Genomic DNA, 21,118 nt, shown 5'->3' on the forward strand with positions numbered 1-21,118 from the left:
TTTTTCGAGACAGGGTTTCTCTGTGTAGCCCTGGCTGTCCTGGAACTCACTCTGTAGACCAGGCTGGCCTCAAACTAAGAAATCTGCCTGCCTCTGCCTCCCAAGTGCTGGGATTAAAGGCGTGCGCCACCACTTCCCGACAGGGCCCTTGTTTTCAACTCTTTCTTTAAAACCTGTTTGTTTGTTTGTTTGTTTATTTATTTATTTATTTTTATGTGTGTATATGTATATGCCTGAGCACATATATGTGCCTTATATATGTGCAGTGCCCATGGATGTCAATAAGAGGTGTTGGATTCCTGGAACTGGAATTACAGATGGTTGTGAGCTGCCATGTGTGTGCTGGGATCTAAACCCAGGTCTCCTGCAAGAATAATAAGCTATCTCTCTAGCTACCTTTAGCTCTCTCTTAATGGAGCCATCACTGAAGCAAGATAAACCCTGTTAAAATTCAAGTGGCTCCAGAAAGCATTTTTATTTAGATCTTTGGTTTTGAGGCTCAGAATGAAGTTTCTCCTTTTTTCTTTATTATTATTGGCCTTGCATATTTCGAATGTAAATAATGTTTCTTCTGGTTGACTATCATCCTGAGCTTATTTGTTTAAAGTTTCAACAAAGGAATCAGTAGACTACTGAAGCTTATGCTTATATTTCCTAAATACTAAGTTCCTTTGAAGTTTAAAAGCAAAAGTAGGATGGAGAAAGAGGAAATAGGACTGCATAGAAGACATCCCAGCCCCCAGGTGATTTTGCTATGTGGCTTATTTGGAAACCACTGCCTCCAAAAAGCAATGCTGCAAAATAGGAAATTAAGATGGTAAATTAATCATGACTCTAAAATCAGTGGGAATTCTCAAGCCTGATTTTGACTTTTGAAATGTATTTTGATCCATTCTTCACAGGGGAAGTGTTCTATTTCCATAGGCCAATTCTGAGCATCTCTGATTGTGGATGTTAAGGTAGATGCTTTGTAAATTTCATGACGTGGTATTAGTAAAAGCTATTTCAATTGGAGTGTTAATTTAACGCTTCTCCTATAGGCTTTGGGAATCCTAAATTTTTCTATTTGTTCCAGAGATTTCAGCACGAGATTAAGTGTTCTCTGAGGCATGAGCCTCGGTTTTCATTTTTAACATTCTTTGACTAGGACTTGGCACCACCAGATAAAACCTAACAGGTGTGCCACAGCACATGAAGTATATCTAAATTTGTTTCCCACTGCCTGGGAACATGCTGTGTGATTTTTGATTTATTCTTCCTACTGCTGCCCCCTTCTGGATATGATGCAATCTCTCATCTCAAACATATTTAATAGCCTGTTTCCTGGGAAGTCACCACAGTTTCCCCTAGGAGATAGGAGAGTCACAAGATGGTAATTATAATTCTGGTAGTCAGTGTACTGGAGACAGTTCCTCTCAGCTCCATTGCAGGCTTTTAGGTTAATCATTAGGTCTGTGTCATCTCTGTCTCATTTCCTGGAAAGATGATGAAAGATAACGTGCCTGGAGTGCTCCAGGAAGTTGTTATTTTCCCCTCTCTCCAGCTAAATGAGAAGCTGTGATCCATCCATTGGCTTTTGCTTGAGCTTGCAACATAGTGTGCCCTTGCTATTTTTGCAGATACTCACATGCACTGGGGAACTGAGTCAGGCTGTCCAGGTGGCAGATGGAAGACTAAACTAGCCTGGTACTGTTGAGGCTTTTGTGGTCTGAAACTTGGGCCAACTTACCTTGGATACATCTTTGCAGGTAGAGAGGAAAAGTATGTCTCTGCTCTGCTTATTATTACTATACATGGTGGTAGTACTGCTGCTAGCAGTGAAGGTGATGTGCTGGGTGATAGATGAGGGGTGCCAGTCATCAGGGAATGGAGATTCCTTTCCTTGTCAAACATTTTTGACATACTCTCACCCTTTTAGTTATTGAATGCATATGTGTTAGTGGAGTCTAGAATGTCTAACATGCCTCATGTTCCAGTCTAGCTGAATTCAGTCACACATAGTGCACGGTAGTAGTTGTCATCTTGCTTCTGGATCATGGTGAAGTGTTCCTGTGCAGCATGGTCTCCAGATTGCTGTGGGCAGTTCCAGGTGCTGTTCCGTTGCTAGTGAGCAGCTCATGGGCTTTCTGCATCGCAGCCTTTCTTGCCTTCTGCTACCTGCTCCATCTCTATCTCTTTTTATCCTGTAATGAACTAAATTCAGAATCCAGATTTTCAGGCCTAGAATATTAGGGACCTTCCTTTATTTACATCCTCTACAAACGGAACTGCTTGCCATTCTGCAGGACATTCACGTTCCTAGGACTCCAGCCTTCTTCGTTGTCTCTGTGAGAGAGGGCTTGTTTACCAGGTGAGGGAAGGGCAGCTCAGCTGGTTACTGATGCAGAGCACCTGGGGTCTCTGGACCTCCCAACCTGATCTCTGTTCCTTTCTTCATGGCTCATTCACACCCTTACTCCATTTGTCTGTCTGCCTGTCTGTCTGTGTATCTCCCATTAGCAGAGCTCATCCTTGCTTCCACACCCATCCCTGCAGCAGCACAAAGATAATGCTGAAGACAAATGACAAAGGAGTGAACGGTTACCATGGTGTGGTGGTCTGGGAAACAGTGTTTTAGCATGGCTAGGACTTTTGCTCCCGAAATATTTCTGGAAAGCAGTGAGTCTTGAAGGAGAAGAAGGGCATGGAGGAGCAGTGGCAGGCCTACTCAGAGGCAGGCTCCAGCACTGCAGGGAGTCTGGGCACAGGTTTGCCTCCTAGCTCCAGGGCAGTCTGGCTGAGGAGGGTTGCCTTTCTTTGCTTCCTGGAGTTTGGTAGGGACGGACGGACAGATGGTTTGTTCCTTCTTTGCCTAGGTGTGTGTGCATGATATGAACAAGGAGAGTCTCAGTCTTGTTAGCTTTTCCATACTTTTGCTGGTGAGGAGGGACCTATGGCACCATTTCACTTGGAAGCTGAGGCATGCCTGGGCTCACTAGGTTAGGAGAATTTTTTTTTTAATGCAGCTGGCCATATGTAAGTAAAGTCTCGCTCTCTAGGGAGCTCTCTTTTGTGTTTCCACTTATTTGTGGAAGGTACCTTTAGAACCTCAGAGCTCTGCTATGTTTTTGCAAACACTGCAAATGTTTATCATAACAATCCACAGGAAGAGTGCAATGTCTCTTTGTTTCACATATTTATCCAAAAGAAAGTATCTTGCTATGCTATCCCATCCTCATTCACACTGTTCTAAAGACAAAAGCCTCCTCTGGTATGAAGCAGCGTAGATTGATGATGGTCATTAAAACCCTTGGGTTAGACAAGCAAGGAAGAAAGGGAGCTGAAAGTATCATAAATGCCAGCAAGGCACAAAGCAAACTCCCCACTACTTCCGATGGCCTCTGATAGTGAGTGCATGAGCTTCTGATTTAGGTTTCATTAGGAAAAGTGTGCTTGGAACACATTTTAATCCATCATATTCTTTGTATGATTTGGTTGCAAAGACAGGGGAATGAACCAGAGTATTTTCTCTTTCATATTTTTATAGAGGGAGGTTTTTGAGATAGGGTTTCATTCTGTAGGTTAGCCAAGCTATTCTGGAATTTACCGTGTAGCCCAGGCTGCCCTCAAACCCATGATGATATTCCTGAGCCAGCTTTCCAAGTGCTGGGATCATAAGCATGGGCAGCCACGTCTGGCTATGGGTATTTTCTTATAGGAAAAGCTGCACACCTTGTTACTTTGTTTTGTAAGAGCTCAGCTTTCTCATGACCATGGTAACCATGGTGCTCTACGCATGCACACATGTATGTACACAAATGTGTACATACACACACATGCATGGATGTGCACAGGCTCTCATTAAATTAGTCTTGGCTGGCTTAACTCAATATATAGACAAAGCTGGCCTTGAACTTGTGGCAGTCCTCCTGCTTCTGTGTCTAGAATTCAGGTATTAGCCACTATATCTGACTCTGGCAATATTCTATAGTTACAGAAGATATGCAGCTAGATATATTCCTAACCTTCGTGGGAGACTGGTTTCAAGTCTATTATTAGACTATCATGAGAGACCAAGAAGCCCTCAGGTGGGAATCTATCATATAAAAAGACAAACTCATAAGTGGGTTGTCTTTTTATCTTGGAATGTCTCCATTAATCCATTTAGACTTAAAACAATTTTAGACTTGAGAATGGTCTCTCAGTGTTTCTATGAAAGAAAACTTGCTGGACTTCTTTCCCTCTCTTGCCTTTAACTTTAAAAATAAAATAAGAATTATCATAGTGTGGGAGCCCCTGCATTCTCACATGGGTACACCAACCTCGGTTTTGCTTGTTGCTGCGTTCTGTACTAGCCTACGTGCTACCTACTACCCTGATTAGCTGAGAAATGAGAAGCCAAGCAACCAACAAATAATCTTTTGTTTCAGCAACTTCTAAGGACTACAACAGTCTCAAAGCAAGACCAAGATCCAGGTAGTGTTTATTTAATTTCTCATTTGGTGCCTGTTGTGCCTTTTCCCTGCCTAGAAGTAAATAAAAATTCCCCAAACCACATCCAAATCACTATCTGGTTTACTTTTAGATTTAAATCTAAAGATGTGGGTCATTTCACTTCTCAAGAGTGGCCTGCCTTGATTACACAGCGATGCTGGAGAGCCTTTTAGTCTTTGTGGGCATTAGTGCTAGAAGATGGTGGCTAGTGTTATTTGGACCCCTGACAGGAAGTAGTTTGTGTAACATGACTGAGCTGGGGTAGGATGATAAGTAATAGAGGTGTATAGCTTTGTTAAGAGAGAACTATGGTTGAAAGGCAACAACTAACATTTCTGTGAATGTGAACACCGAAGCAGTAAGAACTCTGGAACAGAAAATCTATAGAAGGGAAAATGTTTATGGTGACTTCAAGGAGGCACCGGGCTTCAGGTAAGCACTACCTAGAGTCTGTGTGAGCCATTCTTGGTGTCTTTTCTCAGCTTCACAGTTTTAAAATAGCCATCAACAAAAGAGGAAGAACCAAGAGAACAGAGTATGGCTGTTATCAGACTTGGAATGGAGGAGCAGAGGGGAAATCCAGAGACACCGAAAGAGCTAGGACACTGAAGACAAGAAATATTGGGGCCACTTTTAAGCAGTAGAGCTGTAGTGTAGTATGGGCTACCATGTGGTTGGTTGTGTTTTTTGTTTGTTTGTTTGCTTTGCTTGGCTCTAACCCTCAGGGACTTCTTTTCCTCCTTCAGCTTCAGCTCCTCTCCACCACTCCGCTAGTTGATTTAAACCATATCATATTTGATGCACTTGAAAGCTAAGGAATACTACCTAAATGCAAATCAAACAATTTAGGCTTCACTTTCTTGTTCATATAAGCCACAGATACTTAATATATATTTCAAACAACAACTTGAGTAAAAAGAGAAGTATGGTCACGTTTTCTTTGGTGAGCATATTTAATCATTCTGTTTTCTTTTAAGGATTGGCAGATTCTTTACATATTAGTCTGTACTACCTTTGGGATACAGAAATGATAATATTAACCTACTTTTACAATAAGAAAGGCCTTCCATGGGCTGCAGAGATGGCTTGCTCAGTGGTTAAGAGCACTGATTGCTCTTCCACAGGTCCTGAGTTCAATTCCCAGCGACCACATGGTAGCTCACAACCATCTGTAATGAGATCTGATGCCCTCTTCTGGGGTGCCTGGAGATAGCAACAATGTACTCATATACATAAACAAACAAACAAACAAACAAACAAATAATCTCTTTTTAAAAAAGAAAGGCCTTCCATGAATTGCAGAAATGAGCTGATGTATACTGTATTAGCCACAAACTGAACTTCATAAATATGGCTTTGATATATACGATATTAGCCATTGAATTGAACTTCATAATATAGCTTTTGATGAGTCCTTCTTTCCCCTCACTATGAGTGAAAGTACAAAATCCCAAAGGCACATCCTCCACTAGTTATGGACTGGATAAATTTAATGTATTATTCTTTCAGAGGTTGGACCCTTGGTCCAATATGGATAATTTTATTTTCCTTATTTCTAATGGATTATTTACTGAGATCAAGACTGTCAAACCATCTTTATTCTTATTTGTCAAGTGGTAAGAATTTGTAGAAGTATAAGGGTAAGAGGGAAAATGACCATTCTGCTATGATGTTGTCCACCATTTTGCCGATCCCTTACACATTATGTTTTGGTTTACCTGGTCACAGTCATGCCATACAGTCTTACTTATTTGATATTGATTACCTTTCCATGTAAAAATATAAACATGGAGATCATATACAGGAAGGAAGTGTGGGATAGTATGTATATGTATGTACATATATGAGTATGGGATAGTATGTATATATGTGTACAAGCATGTGCATGCTCACACAAACTGATACACTTATGTTTCTATACTTATTTTTTCTTCCTTGAGTAGAACATGTCACCAAAGCTGTACATGGCATAGAAAGCTTTTTTTTTTTTTTTTTTTTTTTTTTTTTTTTTTTTTTAACTTCTAGCTAGGAACTCTAGCTTACTTGATGAACAATTGTTGATTCCCTTTGGTTCTGTTTGACAGAGTTAGAGAACTTTTCCCTTAGCTCTAGTCTTTGTTTGCCTTGTCTGTCTAGCCAGATACAGTACAAGAATCAAACAAAGAGAATTTCCCCATACCATTATTATGGTTGTCTTAAAGACTGCTTCCTTGCAAGACAAACAAAACCTGTAGACACCACTGAGAGACCTCTGAGAAGCTTTTGTTTTTTGAAAAGAAAAGCCTTGCCTAGCAACATTTGACTATGAATTGGACCTCTTGGGACCCTGCCCCTCCCTGATGAACTACAGGTTACTGGTGGATTCTGGAAGAAGAGCAGCCATTGTGTTTAGTTGCATACCCAGCAAGGAGTTCACCAGGCACGAATGGAAAGTTTCAAGTCTGTAGTCAACACACGGAAACCTCAGTGGGTCTAATGAGCAAAGAAACCAAACAAAATAACAAGCAAAAAACCTCATGAATGTGGGAAGGAGACTTGGGAAGAAGCAAGAATAGTAGAAATGGGAGGGAATTTAGAGAGGGGGCTGTAATAATCCACATGCACAATACACATATATGAAGTGGTCAAAGAGCAAACCTAACAAAAGTTCAAAGCAAGCAAAACTTTGCTTTGTCAAAAACAGCTTTACCAAAACTAAAGGAGTTTAATAGCCATCGATCAACTCTAATTTAGTAAGAACTGTTGTAATAGCTAATTACAAAAGCAAGTTTCCTGAAGGTAATTTCTTTCTCAGATGTATCTTGCTTCAGAGGTAATTTTCTGCTTTCTGCTTTGTCATGAAGTCAGCTGAGAAAGTGAACAGCAGAGATGGACACATATCTCCGTGTTTTTCCTGATCATCATATTGGGAACTCGTCCGTATTAATAAACCAAAAAGTATGGTATTGAATTAACATAGAAAACAAGTATGTTGCCAATATCCTAGCTACTACTCCAGGAAGATTTATTCTCTGTTTCACAAGCACTGAACCAACACCTTAAAAACTGAAACAGATCAGTGTTTGCAAGATTCTGGCTTTTTCTTCCATTTTCTTTAAATGCTATTATTATAGTGTCAGAAGTCACCAAGTTAGCTGTGCTTTGCTTCACTTTAAAGCACTTTAAAGAAAGTTCAAATTAAGCCTTTGCTTTGAAAATTTCCATAAACCCTCTTAGGTCAAGGCTGGCTTACCTCCTGAAGCTGATTGCTGTGTTTTCCTTTCTGAAGCATCATTTGTGGTATAAGCCTTGTGTTTGAGTTCTTGGAAGGTGTGGTTGTCTCAATTCCACATGTGCCTGCCATTACACTGCGAGTAAACCAGGGTTTTAATCAGTTAATACCATGAAGCCCTTTTCCTCAAACACAGAAGGCTGCAAGCTGAAAGGCTTATTTACACATTGTTCTTATTAACAACTATCACAGAAACTGATTTGAATTTATATAAACCATTTTTGGAGAAGTTGTAAATTTAAGCCTATTATATACTAAGGGCAAAAGATCCCAGTCATGGCTGGGGTTGGACAATTATTATACGCAATGGCATTTAAGGGACAGTAGAATTTCTAGCTGCCTTTTGGCACCTTGCCTGTTCTCTGCAGTCATTTTGACATTGGGGTATTCTCTGTTTCCACCCAGCTTCAGGGAATAAAGCTCTGCTCTTTTGCTCTGACCTTCCCTTATTTTGCTACAGATCTTACTCTAGCACCTCCATAGAAGAGGCCATGAAAAGGGGTGAGGACCCTCCCACCCCACCGCCACGGCCACAGAAAACCCATTCCAGAGCCTCCTCCTTGGATCTGAATAAAGTCTTCCTGCCCAGTGCTCCAGGTGAAGTGTCCCTCTGCATCCACCCAAGCTGTTCCCTTGCCTGTTGGAGCCAATACACATACATCCCTGCTGCAAAGGCCTCTGTGTTAGGGAAAAGAGCAGACAGACCTGGCAGCTTTCCTGGCCATGCAAGTCTTTATGTTGCTATGATATTCTTGGGCAGGAAAAAAAAATCCCAGACAGATACATAGCATATGGGGCTGGAGACTTTCCCACACTGTCGAGAATCAAGAATTATGAAGTTCTTTTTTTTTTTTTTTTTTTAAGTAGGAGAATAAAAATGCTTCAACTGCAGACTGCCCACTGTGAGCCTGCCTGGCTGCAGTCTTGTCCTCTATATCATGGTAATTTTCAAGTAAGATCACTGCTATTTTCCTGAGACATTATGTGTGTTTTTGAGGTCAGAGCTCAGTGATCAGCCCCTGGCCATTTATCCTTGTGTTCTTAGGGTTCAATTCAGAAGACTGCAACTGTGAGTGATGTTTGGGTGGTAGGTAGGGGTATAGAGCCCACAAGTGGGCCTTGTGGGTGGGCTGCTTTGGAGTTTCGGGGAATTATTTTTGAGCCAGCAGAGCTGTATAGCTGCACTGGGGCCAGAGGTGTCAGAGAGGACGGCCTTTTCCTTTACTTCCTGTGATGTAGGGTGTGTCTTCCTAGGAAAGCCGAGGATCAAAATGTAGGAAACATGCCTTTGCTTCAGTACAGGTGACAGCAGATTGTCTCAGCCGTCATGAGGGGAGCTACAAGGGCCTTTCCACTGATGTATGTAAGCAAACTATCAATATAATTTCCTGCAATGTTTTCTCGATCTGTATGCAGTTTAAATCAAGGCAGACTTGCCTGGTAGTGATGTGTAGATGATTACCGTTTCTACCAAAGCACAGAGTGTCATTGGCATGACCTCAGTGTCCTCAGAGCTCAGCATGTTCCCTTGTTCTAGTAAATGCTCTTCTCATAGTGAAGGAATAGATTGTTTCTTTAATATACTCAAATTGGGACTTCTCTATGAAACTGAGTCTCTGCAATGAGTTCATCAGATAAAAATTTCTCTTAAATCTTCCACTATACTTTGTTCCAAATTCTGACATAATTTCATAGTGGTTGCTCTTTAGGGTAAGAGTAGCCATAAGTTGATGAGATTATGAAATTTTCACATGGATATAGGATTAGGAACTAGAAGACTCTACTGTGATTACAAGAAGACTAAATAATATGGATAGCTGTATCAGTGTCTTTCCCTTGCATGGACTGAGAATGGAAACGTTATGTGGATCTTAGTGTATTTGGAGCATGGGTAGATGCTTTTTGCCTGTTTGTGTTTCAGAGAGTGAGCTAATCTTTTGCCCCAGATTTTTTAATCTTAAAGTAAGGCCAGTATGTGCACTTGGGATTGTAAAGCTTTGGCTAGCTGATAAACATACTTCAAATATTAACCTGTTTGGCCCATACACCTTAATATGTACCCAAGGCTCACATTTCCATGGATGAAAAGTTCCAGGGGCAGCCCCGACACTTTGTTTGCAAGTGATGAAGATAAAGCCCCAGGACTCCCTTGATGCCAGTGGGTAGTTCTGTGATTCTTTCCAGAAAGTTGTTTTAGAATGCTTACAGAAATATCAGACTACGGTTTAGTTTGTCATAGCACCTATTTGTTAACAAATCTTATATGTTTCTGTCCCCCTGCCCTGTCTAACTTTGCCCATAACTATATAAGATGTACCCTGAAGTTCCCTTCTTAAGGCTGCTTTAGAGAGATTCTGAATTTAGGCAGTGTCTTTTAACATCTTCAAGGGTGACATGTATTTCTTGATGAAAAGTATTTTGGTTTGATAAATGTGTTGGAGAGAACTCTTTCATTATGTCTAGATAAATTTAATAGTTGCATTAAAAATAGCTAACAGCGTACTAGGAAAGATGACCCAATTGTTAAGAGTATGGGTCACTGTTCCAGAGGGACCTAGATTCAGTTCCCAGCACCCACATGGCTACTCATAAGTATCTGTAACTCCAGTTCCAGGGCATCCAACACTCTCTGGCCTCCATGGACACTGCGTGCATGTGGCTCACAGACTTATATGCAGGCAAAGTACATTCACACAAATGATGATGATAATAATAATAATAATAATAATAATAATAATAATAAATAGCTGGGCAGAGAGATCTGCATTCATAGCCCAATTCCACTGTCTTTTAAGAATAGGTGTACACAACTGGATATTTTTTTGTTTTGTTTTCATATAGGGTCTCACTATTTAGGCCAGGCTGGCCTCAGAATCACTATGTAGTCTCAGGGTAGTCTAGAACTTTTAGGGGACTCCTTCTGCATTAGTTTCTCAAGTACTTACAGAGAAGGCTTACAGAAATGAACTTTTAACAAGCAGTTTAAATTTATCTCATGAGGAATAGAATGTTTCTATAGTCTAAAAGGCAGGTGTTATCATTGTGTCTTAGGTTTCTATTGCTGTGATATAGCCCCGAGATCAAGGGAACTTACAGAAGGGCTTACAGTTCTAAAGGAATAAGACCAGTCATCACCATGGTGGTTGCAGAAGTGGAGCAGCAAGCAGAAAACTGGCAGCTTACATCTTAAACCACAAGCAGGAAACAGAGAGAAACCCGAAAAAGCACAGTCTCTCAAGCTCTCAAAACCTGTCCTTAGTGACATACTTCCCCCTCCAGTAAGGCCACACTTCTTAGGCTTGCCTAAACAGGGCCACCAGCAGGGCCAAGTATTCAAATGCCTGAGAATAGGAGGGACATCTCACTCAAACCACCATACATTGCATCTACTTAATTTGTTTCTGTTTGTTCATTCTTACAGAAAAGTACAAGAGGTTTTCTAAATTGCACATAATTTTATTATGTTCTGTATTTCTAGAAAATATTTAAAATGTGATGAACCAGAAATGCCTAAAGTAGAGAGAGACTAAACATAGCAGAGGAGTCTGCCTGAGAGAACTTCTATGACCATGCTCATTGCACTTGTCTTTAGACAAACAGGATCAGATTACACTTGCTGTTCTATGTTCTGTCCTTTCTAATTAGCCTTTCCCCCCCTATTTCACAGTGAAAAAATGTATCGTTCTTTTTAATGGATGCATGATATGGATGTACAATAGTTGATTATGCATTGGTGGAAAAATTTCCCCCAACAGACACAAACCTTCTTTTCCTCCCCCACAATCCCCCTTTGCTCCAACATATAAGAAGGACACATGCTCCACTATGTTCATAGCAGTCTTATTTATAATAGCCAGAAGCTGGAAAGAACCCAGATGCCTCTCAACAGAGGAATGGATACAGAAAATGTGGTACATTTACACAATGGAGTACTATGCAGCTATTTAAAACAATGAATTTATGACATTCTTAAGCAAATGGATGGATCTGGAGGATATCATCTATAGTGAGGTAACCCAATCACAAAAGAAGTCATTAGATATGCACCCACTGATAAGTGGATATTAGCCCAGAAACTTAGAATACCCAAGATACAACTTCCAAAACACAAGGAAATCAAGAAGGAAGACCAACTCTCGGATACTTCATTCCTCCCTAGAATAGGGAATAAAATATCCGTGGAAGGAGTTGCAGACACAAAGTTTGGAGCTAAGATGAAAGGATGGACCATCCAGAGACTGCCCAACCCAGGGGTCCATCCCATAGTCAGCCACCAAACGCAGACACTATTGCATATGCCAGCAAGATTTTGCTGAAAGGACCCTGATATAGCTGTCTCCTGTGAGGCTATGCCAGTGCCTGGCAAATACAGAAGTGGATGCTCACAGTCATCTATAGGATGGAACAAAGGGCCCCCAATGTAGGAGCTAGAGAAAGTACCCAAGAGCTGAAGGGGTCTACAACCCTATAGGTGGAACAACAATATGAACTAACCAGTACCCCCAGAGCTCGTGTCTCTAGCTGCATATGTAGCAGAAGATGGTCTAGCTGGCCATCATTGGGAAGAGAGGCCCCTTGGTCTTGCAAAGATTATATGCCCCAGTACAGGGGAAAGCCAGGGCCAAGAAGTGGGAGTGAGTGGGTAGGGGAACAGGGCGGGGGGTGGGGGGCGGGGGGTGGGGGAGAGGGTATAGGGGATTTTTGGGATAGCATTTGAAATGTAAATGAAGAAAATATCCAATAAAAAAAGAAAAAAAATAACATGGAAAGGAAATTGGTTGGAGGGGCTAGAGAAGTGGCCCAGCAGCAAAGATCACTGGCTACTCTGTCTAGTACTCAGTACCCACATGGTTGTTCATTGTGGTGGTTTCAATATGCTTAGCCCAAGGAGTGGCACTATTTGGAAGTGTCACTGTGGGTGTAGGCTTTAAGACCCTCATCCTAGCTGCCTGGAAGTCAGTTTTCTCTTAGCTGATTCAGAACAAGAGGTGGAGCTCTCGGCTCCTCCAGCCCCATGCCTACCTAGATGCTGCCATGATCCTGCCTTGATGATAATAGACTGAGCTTCTGAAACTGTAAGCCAGCCCCAATTAAATGTTGTCCTTTATAAGGATTGCCTTGGTCATGGTGTCTGTTCACAGCAGTGAAACCTAAGACACCCATGTAACTCCAGTTCCAGAGGCTCTAACACCCTCTTTGTACTTCCAGCAGTTAAGCGCTCTTCCAGAGGTCCTGCTCTTCCAGAGGTCCTGAGTTCAATTCCCAGCAACCACATGATGGCTCACAACCATCTGTAATGGGACCCAATGCCCTCTTCTGGTGTGTCTAAAGATAACTACAGTGCACTCATATACATAAAATAAATAATTCTTTTTAAAATTGTAAAAAAAGAAGCCTGGTGTGGTGGTATACTACTTTAATCCTAGCTCTTGGGGGTCAGAGGCAGGTGTATTTCTGTGAGTCCAAGACCAGACTGGTCTATGAAGCAAGTTCAAGGCCATCCAGGGTTACACAATGAGAACATTTTTTTGTTGTTGTTTTTTTGAGACAGGGTTTCTCTGTGTAGCCCTGGCTGTCCTGGAACTCACTCTGTAGACCAGGCTGGCCTCGAATTCAGAAATCCACCTGCCTCTGCCTCCCAAGTGCTGGGATTAAAGGCATGCACCACCACTGCCTGGCTGTGAGAACATTTCTTAAGCAAAAACAACCAAAAAAAGGCAGGCAGGCGGCCAGGAAGGAAGGAAGGAAGGAAAAAAATGGATGGAGAGAGAATGCCAAGAAGCAAGCATGCAAGAGGAAATGAAGAGAAACATGAGATAGTTAAAGAAGAGTAATATTTATATCGAACAAGAAGCAACAATGTATAGAAAACAGCAAGCTTGCAAATACTGGAAATAGGTTTCAATTTTGAGAATTGTACAGAAAGTGTGGATATGTAATTTACAGGAGCCCAGGGCTCTAGGAACAGGCAACAAACAAGGGTGGGCTTTCATTGGAGAAGGTTATATGATTGGATCAGATAATTTGTTATAGCTAATCCAGGTTTTAAAGCCATCTACTCAGAGTCTCACACAACTGCCATCTTTGAAAGACAATATAAATGTGTGAGGATGAGCCCATCACATGCATGTACAAATACATAAGTAGATGTAATAATCATGTAGAGTGTGATGCAGATCTACAAAATAGAGGCAGGTAAGCCTGAGGCCTGTTTGATGATGGTTTGGTTTTGTAGGTCTGCTATTGTAGCCATGAAACATCTATTACTGAAATTCCTATAAGAAAAATCACATGCTGAGGCCAATCCCTTTTACAATTGAACTGGCTTTTATCATTACAATGGTGAATCTTTTTTCCATGAAATGTTTTTTTCCCTCTTCTACTGGATGGAACTTCCCCTCCTACTCTTGACTCTGACCTGTTCTTCCAAAGCCATGCCTACGGTTTACAGCATGTGGTTTCCATGGTGATGGTAAAAAGCTTTCATTCTACCTTTATCACAACAGTCCTATCTATTCTTGTAATTGAGAATCCTGGCAGAAGCACAAAGACTGTGAGGAGTTATAGCTACCCTTTAAAAATTTAGATTAGGGACTTCCACTTCTTCCACTCTGACCAAGGGAACAAAAACTGGTCTCATGGATACATTTAGCTATGAAACAGGGTAGTTATTTTCTAATGGCACTGTTTTATTTTAAAAGAGGAGGGTGGATATTGATGGACAGCCTTTTCTACCATACCTCATATGGCCTCATCCATTAAGAGCCACACATTAGAACCATTCAAACAAAATTCTTACATCATGAATGGTTCCCACCCATGATGGTTGGTGCTACGTTCCAGCTAGACAGAATCTGGAGTTACCTTGGAAGGGAATTCCTGCTGTTGTGACCTGTCTCTTATAACGGACTGTAACCTGGAACTGCAAGCTATGATAAGCCCTTTCTTCTTTAAGTTGCTTTTGTCAGAGTGGTTTTTTTTTTTTAATCATAGGAAAAGAAAAGAAAGATGCTACCTTTGCTTTAAAAATATTGATAATAAAATTCATCCCATAATTAAAATTACAATTCATCCATACCATAAAATGAAGCTCTTCGAAAGAATGATGTCTGTGTACTACATAGAAAACATCTGAGATAAATTAAGCAACAAAGACACATTGCAGAATATTTGTGCTTGTAAATGTATAGATAATTCCAAGAAGAATACTTATATTTATTTTTGAGATAGGTCTCAAGACCTGTAACCCAGGTTTATCTGCTTTCACCTTTCAAGTACCGAGATTACTGTGCCTGGCTCAGGACAACTGATACATGGTGCTTGTCTCTAGGAAAAGGAACAGTATGGCTGGGACAGGAATGAGAGACAGTCCTACTTTTCATTCATTCTTTCAAATAGTGCAGCATATATGCATATTACCTATTATGCTGTAAGGTCTAATGGTGGTACATGAGAATCCAGAGCTATTTTTCCTGGCTAAATTCACCCATCTGAAAGTTGCTTACCATTCCAGGATATCTTTATAACCATCTGCTACCACCTCCTGGAATGCAGCTGAAATGACAGAAGCATCCTAGAGCATTCTTTCAGGTAGTGCTATATTCTTCAGACTACTTTTCTGTACCCCTTCAGTATAGGGGGCTGGGGGACTTCCCATAACTTCCCATTGTGAGATGTTTGCTCAGGTAAAACGTCCTGCTGTGGTTCTGGCTTAATGTGGGAGGTGAGTGTTCATTACTCAGTGGTGAACTGGTGGAAGTCTGTCCCAGACTTTATATACATGGTTATTTTTCTCTGCGACTTGAGAAATAGGAAACTCCTTGGGTATAAGAGATGCTTTCAAAACCAGACTTCATTTTACCTTCTCTGAACGATGTTGGTGAGCTCTGCTTTATAGATCGATTCATGTCTCATTCCTGGAAGAGGTAGTTGTTTCTCTTGGAAATGTCCTACAATTTAGTAGGATTTAGAGTTTAGTAGGATTATGGGATTCCTGCTGCACATTTGGTATTTGAAGCTCATGATACAAATCCAGTTTGAGCAGTTTTATTTGTATAAGTTGAGGTTAAATTTGCCTTTTCAAATGTATACAGCTCAGTGGCCTTTGTATATTTAGCATATTAAATAACCACCCCGACTCTCTAATTTCTGACCGTTTTCAACCTTCCAGAAGAAATCTTCACCCATTACCAGGCATTTCCCAGCTACCCTTTTCTCCCTGCAGTCCCTGGTAACCACCACCATACTTTATATTCTAAATGTTGACCCCTTTCCCTGTCCCCACTCCAAGAGTTCGTCACCCCATAACCTTCCCCTTTGCCTCCTAGAGAGTGCTTCCCTAACCTCTCACCTGCCCACCCCCCACCTCCCCCCCCTGCATTCCCCTTCCCTGGGGAATTCCCCTTACCTGTGCTGGAGCCTCAGATCAGCTTCTTATGCTCTCTGGTTGGTGGCTTAGTCTCTGGGAGCTCCCAGGGGTTAGGATTAGTTGACACTGTTGGTCTTCATATGGGGTTGCCATCCTCTTCAGCTCCTGTTTTTTTGTTTGTTTGTTTGTTTTGTTTTGTTTTAACATAACAAAATACAAGTTAGATACAAGTTAGAGACAAGTTTCTTTTCTGGTCTTTCACATACAAATATCTTCTGTCATTCTGTGGGCTTGTCTTTTGCATTTTTGATAGTATCATTTGAATGCAAACCCTTGAGCGCTTTCATAGGTTCAGCTTACATGATTTTGTCACTTGTGCTTTCAGTATCCCATTGAAGAAATCATTGCCTAGCCCAAGGTTACACATTTCCTTTGCTTCAGAAAGTTTCATGAGTGTGCTTTTAAAACTTGTATCTGGAGTCCATTTCAAGTTATTTGTTGCATATGAGACAGAACTCCAGTTTTATTTTTTGCATACCTTTATTCAGTTTTCCCTGTACCATTTCCTGAAGATTATTAATTTTTGATACTGTGGTGGAAAGTCAGTTAAGTATGTGTTTATTTCTAGAGTCTCAAGTCTATCCCTTTATCTGAACATCACAGTATCTTAGTAATTATGTGTTCATAGTTCTTTTTGAAAATTATTTTATATGTATGATTGTTTTGCCTGCATGTGTGTGCACACATGAGGCCAAAGGGGGACATTATGTCCCCTTAGGCAAGAGTTATAGCTGGTTCTGAGGCACCATGCTGGTGTTTGGGATCAAACCCAGTCCTTCAGCAGAGCAGCCAGAGCTCTTAACTGCTGAGCCATCTCCAGCTCTTTAAAAGGTTTTTCTTGAGATTGCAGTTTAACTGCAAAATGTCACCTTTCCTTTCCTCTCTCCAAACCCTCCCGTACACTCCCAGCTCTCCTGTAAGTTCATAGCTGCTGTAGTATGTTTTGGTGTCAGGAATGACAAGGCTTTCTACTTTTTTCTTTTTAAATATTTTTTATTCATTATTTGGATTCTTTAGTGTTTCCATATAAAATTTAGAATTAGCTTGTCGGTTCCTGCAAGAAAAAAATTTGATTGGAGTTTCAGTAAGGATTGCACCAACATTTAGGTTAAGTTTGATTCATGCTATTCTCTTAATAATATTGTCCTCTACTCCCCAAACACAGAATGACTTTTAATTCATGTAGGTCTTTAAATTGGATTCAGTAGTGTCTTATACCACATAAGCTTTCAGATCTTATACTTATCTTGTTAAATTTAGTCTACTTAGGAACTTTGTTCTTTTTAAATTGTATTCTAAATAGATTTTTTTTTTTTTTTTTTTTTTTTGGTTTTTCGAGACAGGGTTTCTCTGTGTAGCCCTGGCTGTCCTGGAACTCACTCTGTAGACCAGGCTGGCCTCGAACTCAGAAATCCGCCTGCCTCTGCCTCCTGAGTGCTGGGATTAAAGGCGTGCGCCACCACGCGCGCGCGGCTCCTAAATAGACTTTTAAAGGAAAATTAATTTTCAAAACTTTAACTGCTAATGTGTAGAAATACAGTTGGCTTTAGTTTATTTATCATGAATTCTGTAGCCTCATTGACTTTTTGTTTAGATACATCTTATTCTGAAGCTTACATAGTGAGGTGGCAGTGTGTTCATTATAGGGCTCCTAACAGCTTAGCTAATAATCTTTCAGATACGCACAAATTAAAGATGAAATCCTCTTTAGTCTCTCTGAAAGACACCAATAGGATCATTATTGAATGTCACATTTCAGTTTCAGTTTTTCTCTTGTGTATGAAAGAATTGATCTCAGACCATTTCTCAAGTAATATATGCTCTAGGTATGCAGTGGCAATGTTACCTTAAGTAAGGCTTCCCTGTTTGTACTTATGGGTTTTTCATTTCACTACTGCCTACCACCAGATATAATAGTTATGAGTGACAAGAGTTTGAGTCTTGTTTTGTACAAAGGACACATTTAAGGCACTTTGTGTGCATTATCTCCAAAATTTACAGTAACCCTGCAAAGTAGATACTGTTTCCTCCTCCTTTTACTGACACAGAAACAGGTGCAAGTTAATTTGCCCAAGGTCATTGAGGTACTTGCAATTAAAACTAGAGTTTTAGCTATATGGTCTAAAGCTAGGACCCCAGTTTGCAATTGCAAAAGGGACAGTTTTTCTCTTCCATCTCTTTCATTTGCCTTTCCCAATTCATCTGCTCAATCAAATATTTTATAGGAGTATCTGCTAAGCTTCCTCTCGTGGAAGTGGGACATAGCAGCAGACATCAAGTTGTGATTACTTTAACCCATTCACCTCACTTTGCTTTACAGTTAGCTGGACCAGAACTCCTCTTCACTCACACTCAGACCTTTGCCTGCTAGTACAGTCACCTGCCTTTGGAGGAGGGCTAAGGCAGTAGGTTCAACCTTCCTAATGCTGCACCCTTTTAATACAGTTCTTCATGCTGTGGTAGCCCCCCAACCATAAAATTACTTCTGTTGCCACTATATAACTGGAATTTTGCTAGTGTTATGAATCATAATATAAATATTTTTGGAGACAGAGGTTTGTCAAAGAGGTCACAATCCACAGGTTGAGAACAGTGGAGCTAAGTCTTCCCTTTGCGTTCCAGATCTGAATCTTTGCCTTTAGACCTGCTCTTAGAAGTAATGCAACCAGAATTTATCTTGACAGAGCACTAATATGTCTTTTTAAGGTTTTCAGTACTTGAGATGATAAAAAGTCTTGGCTGCAGCATAGTGTTCCTTTGGCATGAGATTTGAAGTCAAGAAGTTTATGTAAACAATGAGAAGTACATTTGGACATTGGCCTAGATGAATCTTTTCAGAGGTATGAGATTCGTTCAGGTTGCTTCTAAGCCTGGGTGTGCCAGGGCTCAGCATGAACACTTATGAAAGTGTGGGCCAGTGCACTATCTGTCCTTGGCTTCTTTTGCCTTTTCTGGTTCCTGCCTGTCTTTATTTAGGAGATTTTTTTTCTTCTCCAACAAATTCTGTGCGACTTGCTCAACTAACACGATGCAGTGGATTGGGCCTCCAAAAGGTAAAAGCCGGGGGATTTAGCAAACCTTGTAATGACAAGCCAGAGCTGCTGGGTGGGGTGCATTCTCATTGTCTTCTCTCTGATTTTATGGAGATTTCCTGGCTGGTGAATGCTTTTCAGAGGGTGTGTATGGGAGGAACAGGTCCATAATCTCCAGAGAATGAAGTAGGAATAGTTAGTGACTGCTCTTTTGAAAATGTGTATGAAACTCATTCCATTAGTAAATGCCTCTTGTATGTACAGTCAAAGATGAGTCCATTTCTTGACTGCATCCCCACCAAGTCCTCTGTGCCACCTCAGCCCACGCAATGTCTCCTTCTGACATTTGATAGTGCATTTGTGAGCGTTTATATGTCCCTGTGACATCAACTTGAGGTTTTATTCTTTAAAATGCTTGAGACCACATTATGCATTATGTTTTCTTCATCATTTTCATGTTATTTCCTAGAGATAGACCCATGTCTATCTGACATTTGTGTTTCTTTTATACAGATATTCTGTATAATAATTTATTTAAAAATGTATTATGAAAAATTTCAAATTTAGTGGACCATTTCCATACATTATTTTGCTATAAATCCTAAATATTGTATACTCCCTATAAGACAGTGTCTCCATGTGTGCATCAGATAAAGCTTTTTAAAAATTGTCATTGGTTGCTGAATTCTTCTAAAATTTTTTTATACAAATTAATGTGTTTCATTGACCTTTTCATATACACAAGTTGCTGTGCATTGCTTATATTCCCCCTATCAACCTCTCTAGTCCTTCCTCTTCTTCCTCTGGTTCCCTTCTATCCCCTTCTGCTTAATGAAATTATCAATATATCAATAATTCATAAATAACATTTAATATTCAGCCAGGGTCCTGATTTCTGCCAAGTATGTCTTTTTGTAGTGACTTGTTCAAATCGAGATTCAAACATGTGACTACATAAGTATTTCTTCTCACTTTGATTATTTGTCTCTTAATTGGTAGATTCCTTCCTCAATCATTTTTATCCCTTTATAGTTGTTCATTTATTCATCCATCCATGCACTCATTTGTTCAGAAGAAAACCGTTCATCTTGTTGATTTCTATTGTCAAGGTTTTGGCTGGTTGCTTATTTTCCCATATGCTGTATTTCCTGTGAACTAGTAGGTACATCTACTTGATTAGAATCAGAATTGTTTTATAAGTTACTTCCTAGTAACATTGTTTACTTTTTCCTGTTGCATATTAGGAGATTCTTGATATTTAATGCCTTTCTAATTTGAATTGTTTGTTTCATTAGTGAGTTCATATAGAATTAGCCTGATGCATGGGTTGTGATGGAGAGCCCAAACAAGCTTTCAAATAATTGCTTTTATATCAGCCACTGATCATTGTTCACTATATATAACAGTATACTGGTAAATATTAAAATCCTGTCATTTTCCAGTTTTTATGGTAAAAACACTCCTGCCTTGGCTGCTTTCTTGCCTAATGACGTGTCACTGAGTACTGAGCTGTGAACAGGTGTGTACAACAGGCTCTCACAAGCTTGCATGAACACTTTCCAGAAAACTGTTGGTCAGGGTCCTATTTCACTGATCGTCGTGAGATTATGGTGTAGGCACAAATTTTTTGCAACCTACTTTTAATAAGGATTCAATTTCTCTTCTAGCCCACCACCGAGCAGAGGTAGTGGAAGAGAAAAGTTATTAGGTTATGGGGGTGGGGGGGGGGAATGGACCTGTTCAGCAATAGTTCTTTGGGGGTTAGCTCAATCTTCTTGGGCAGCAGTGTAGTCCTGCAGCATATACCAAACATGGCTTAGCAGCTGCAGACCAGTCCTCCAGGCAGGCAGACACCGGGCAACAACCAGCAGCCACGGTCCAGTCCTTTCAGCAAGCAGACACCAGGCAGCTGTA

The 21,118-nt window shown here is 40.5% G+C and overlaps 1 protein-coding gene across 13 annotated transcripts in view; it reads left to right on the top strand.

Annotated features, from left to right (window-relative positions):
• The window catches only part of Reps2 (RALBP1 associated Eps domain containing 2), a 252,394-nt gene that overhangs the window by 146,220 nt on the left and 85,056 nt on the right, over positions 1–21,118 (top strand). For 6 of the 13 annotated variants that reach the window (XM_021152942.3, XM_029473670.2, XM_021152943.3 and 3 more), the window contains 2 exons: positions 4,410–4,455; positions 8,205–8,341. The exons of the other annotated variants lie outside the window; for them this stretch is intronic. In XM_021152942.3, coding sequence (XP_021008601.1) covers positions 4,410–4,455; positions 8,205–8,341 — 183 coding nt within the window. The remainder of the gene's footprint in view (positions 1–4,409; positions 4,456–8,204; positions 8,342–21,118) is intronic. 13 annotated transcript variants of the gene reach the window in all.

The sequence above is a fragment of the Mus caroli genome, unplaced genomic scaffold (assembly GCF_978045245.1).
Source record: "Mus caroli unplaced genomic scaffold, Mus_caroli_1 scaffold_5, whole genome shotgun sequence".
In the NCBI taxonomy this organism is placed as follows: domain Eukaryota; kingdom Metazoa; phylum Chordata; class Mammalia; order Rodentia; family Muridae; genus Mus; species Mus caroli.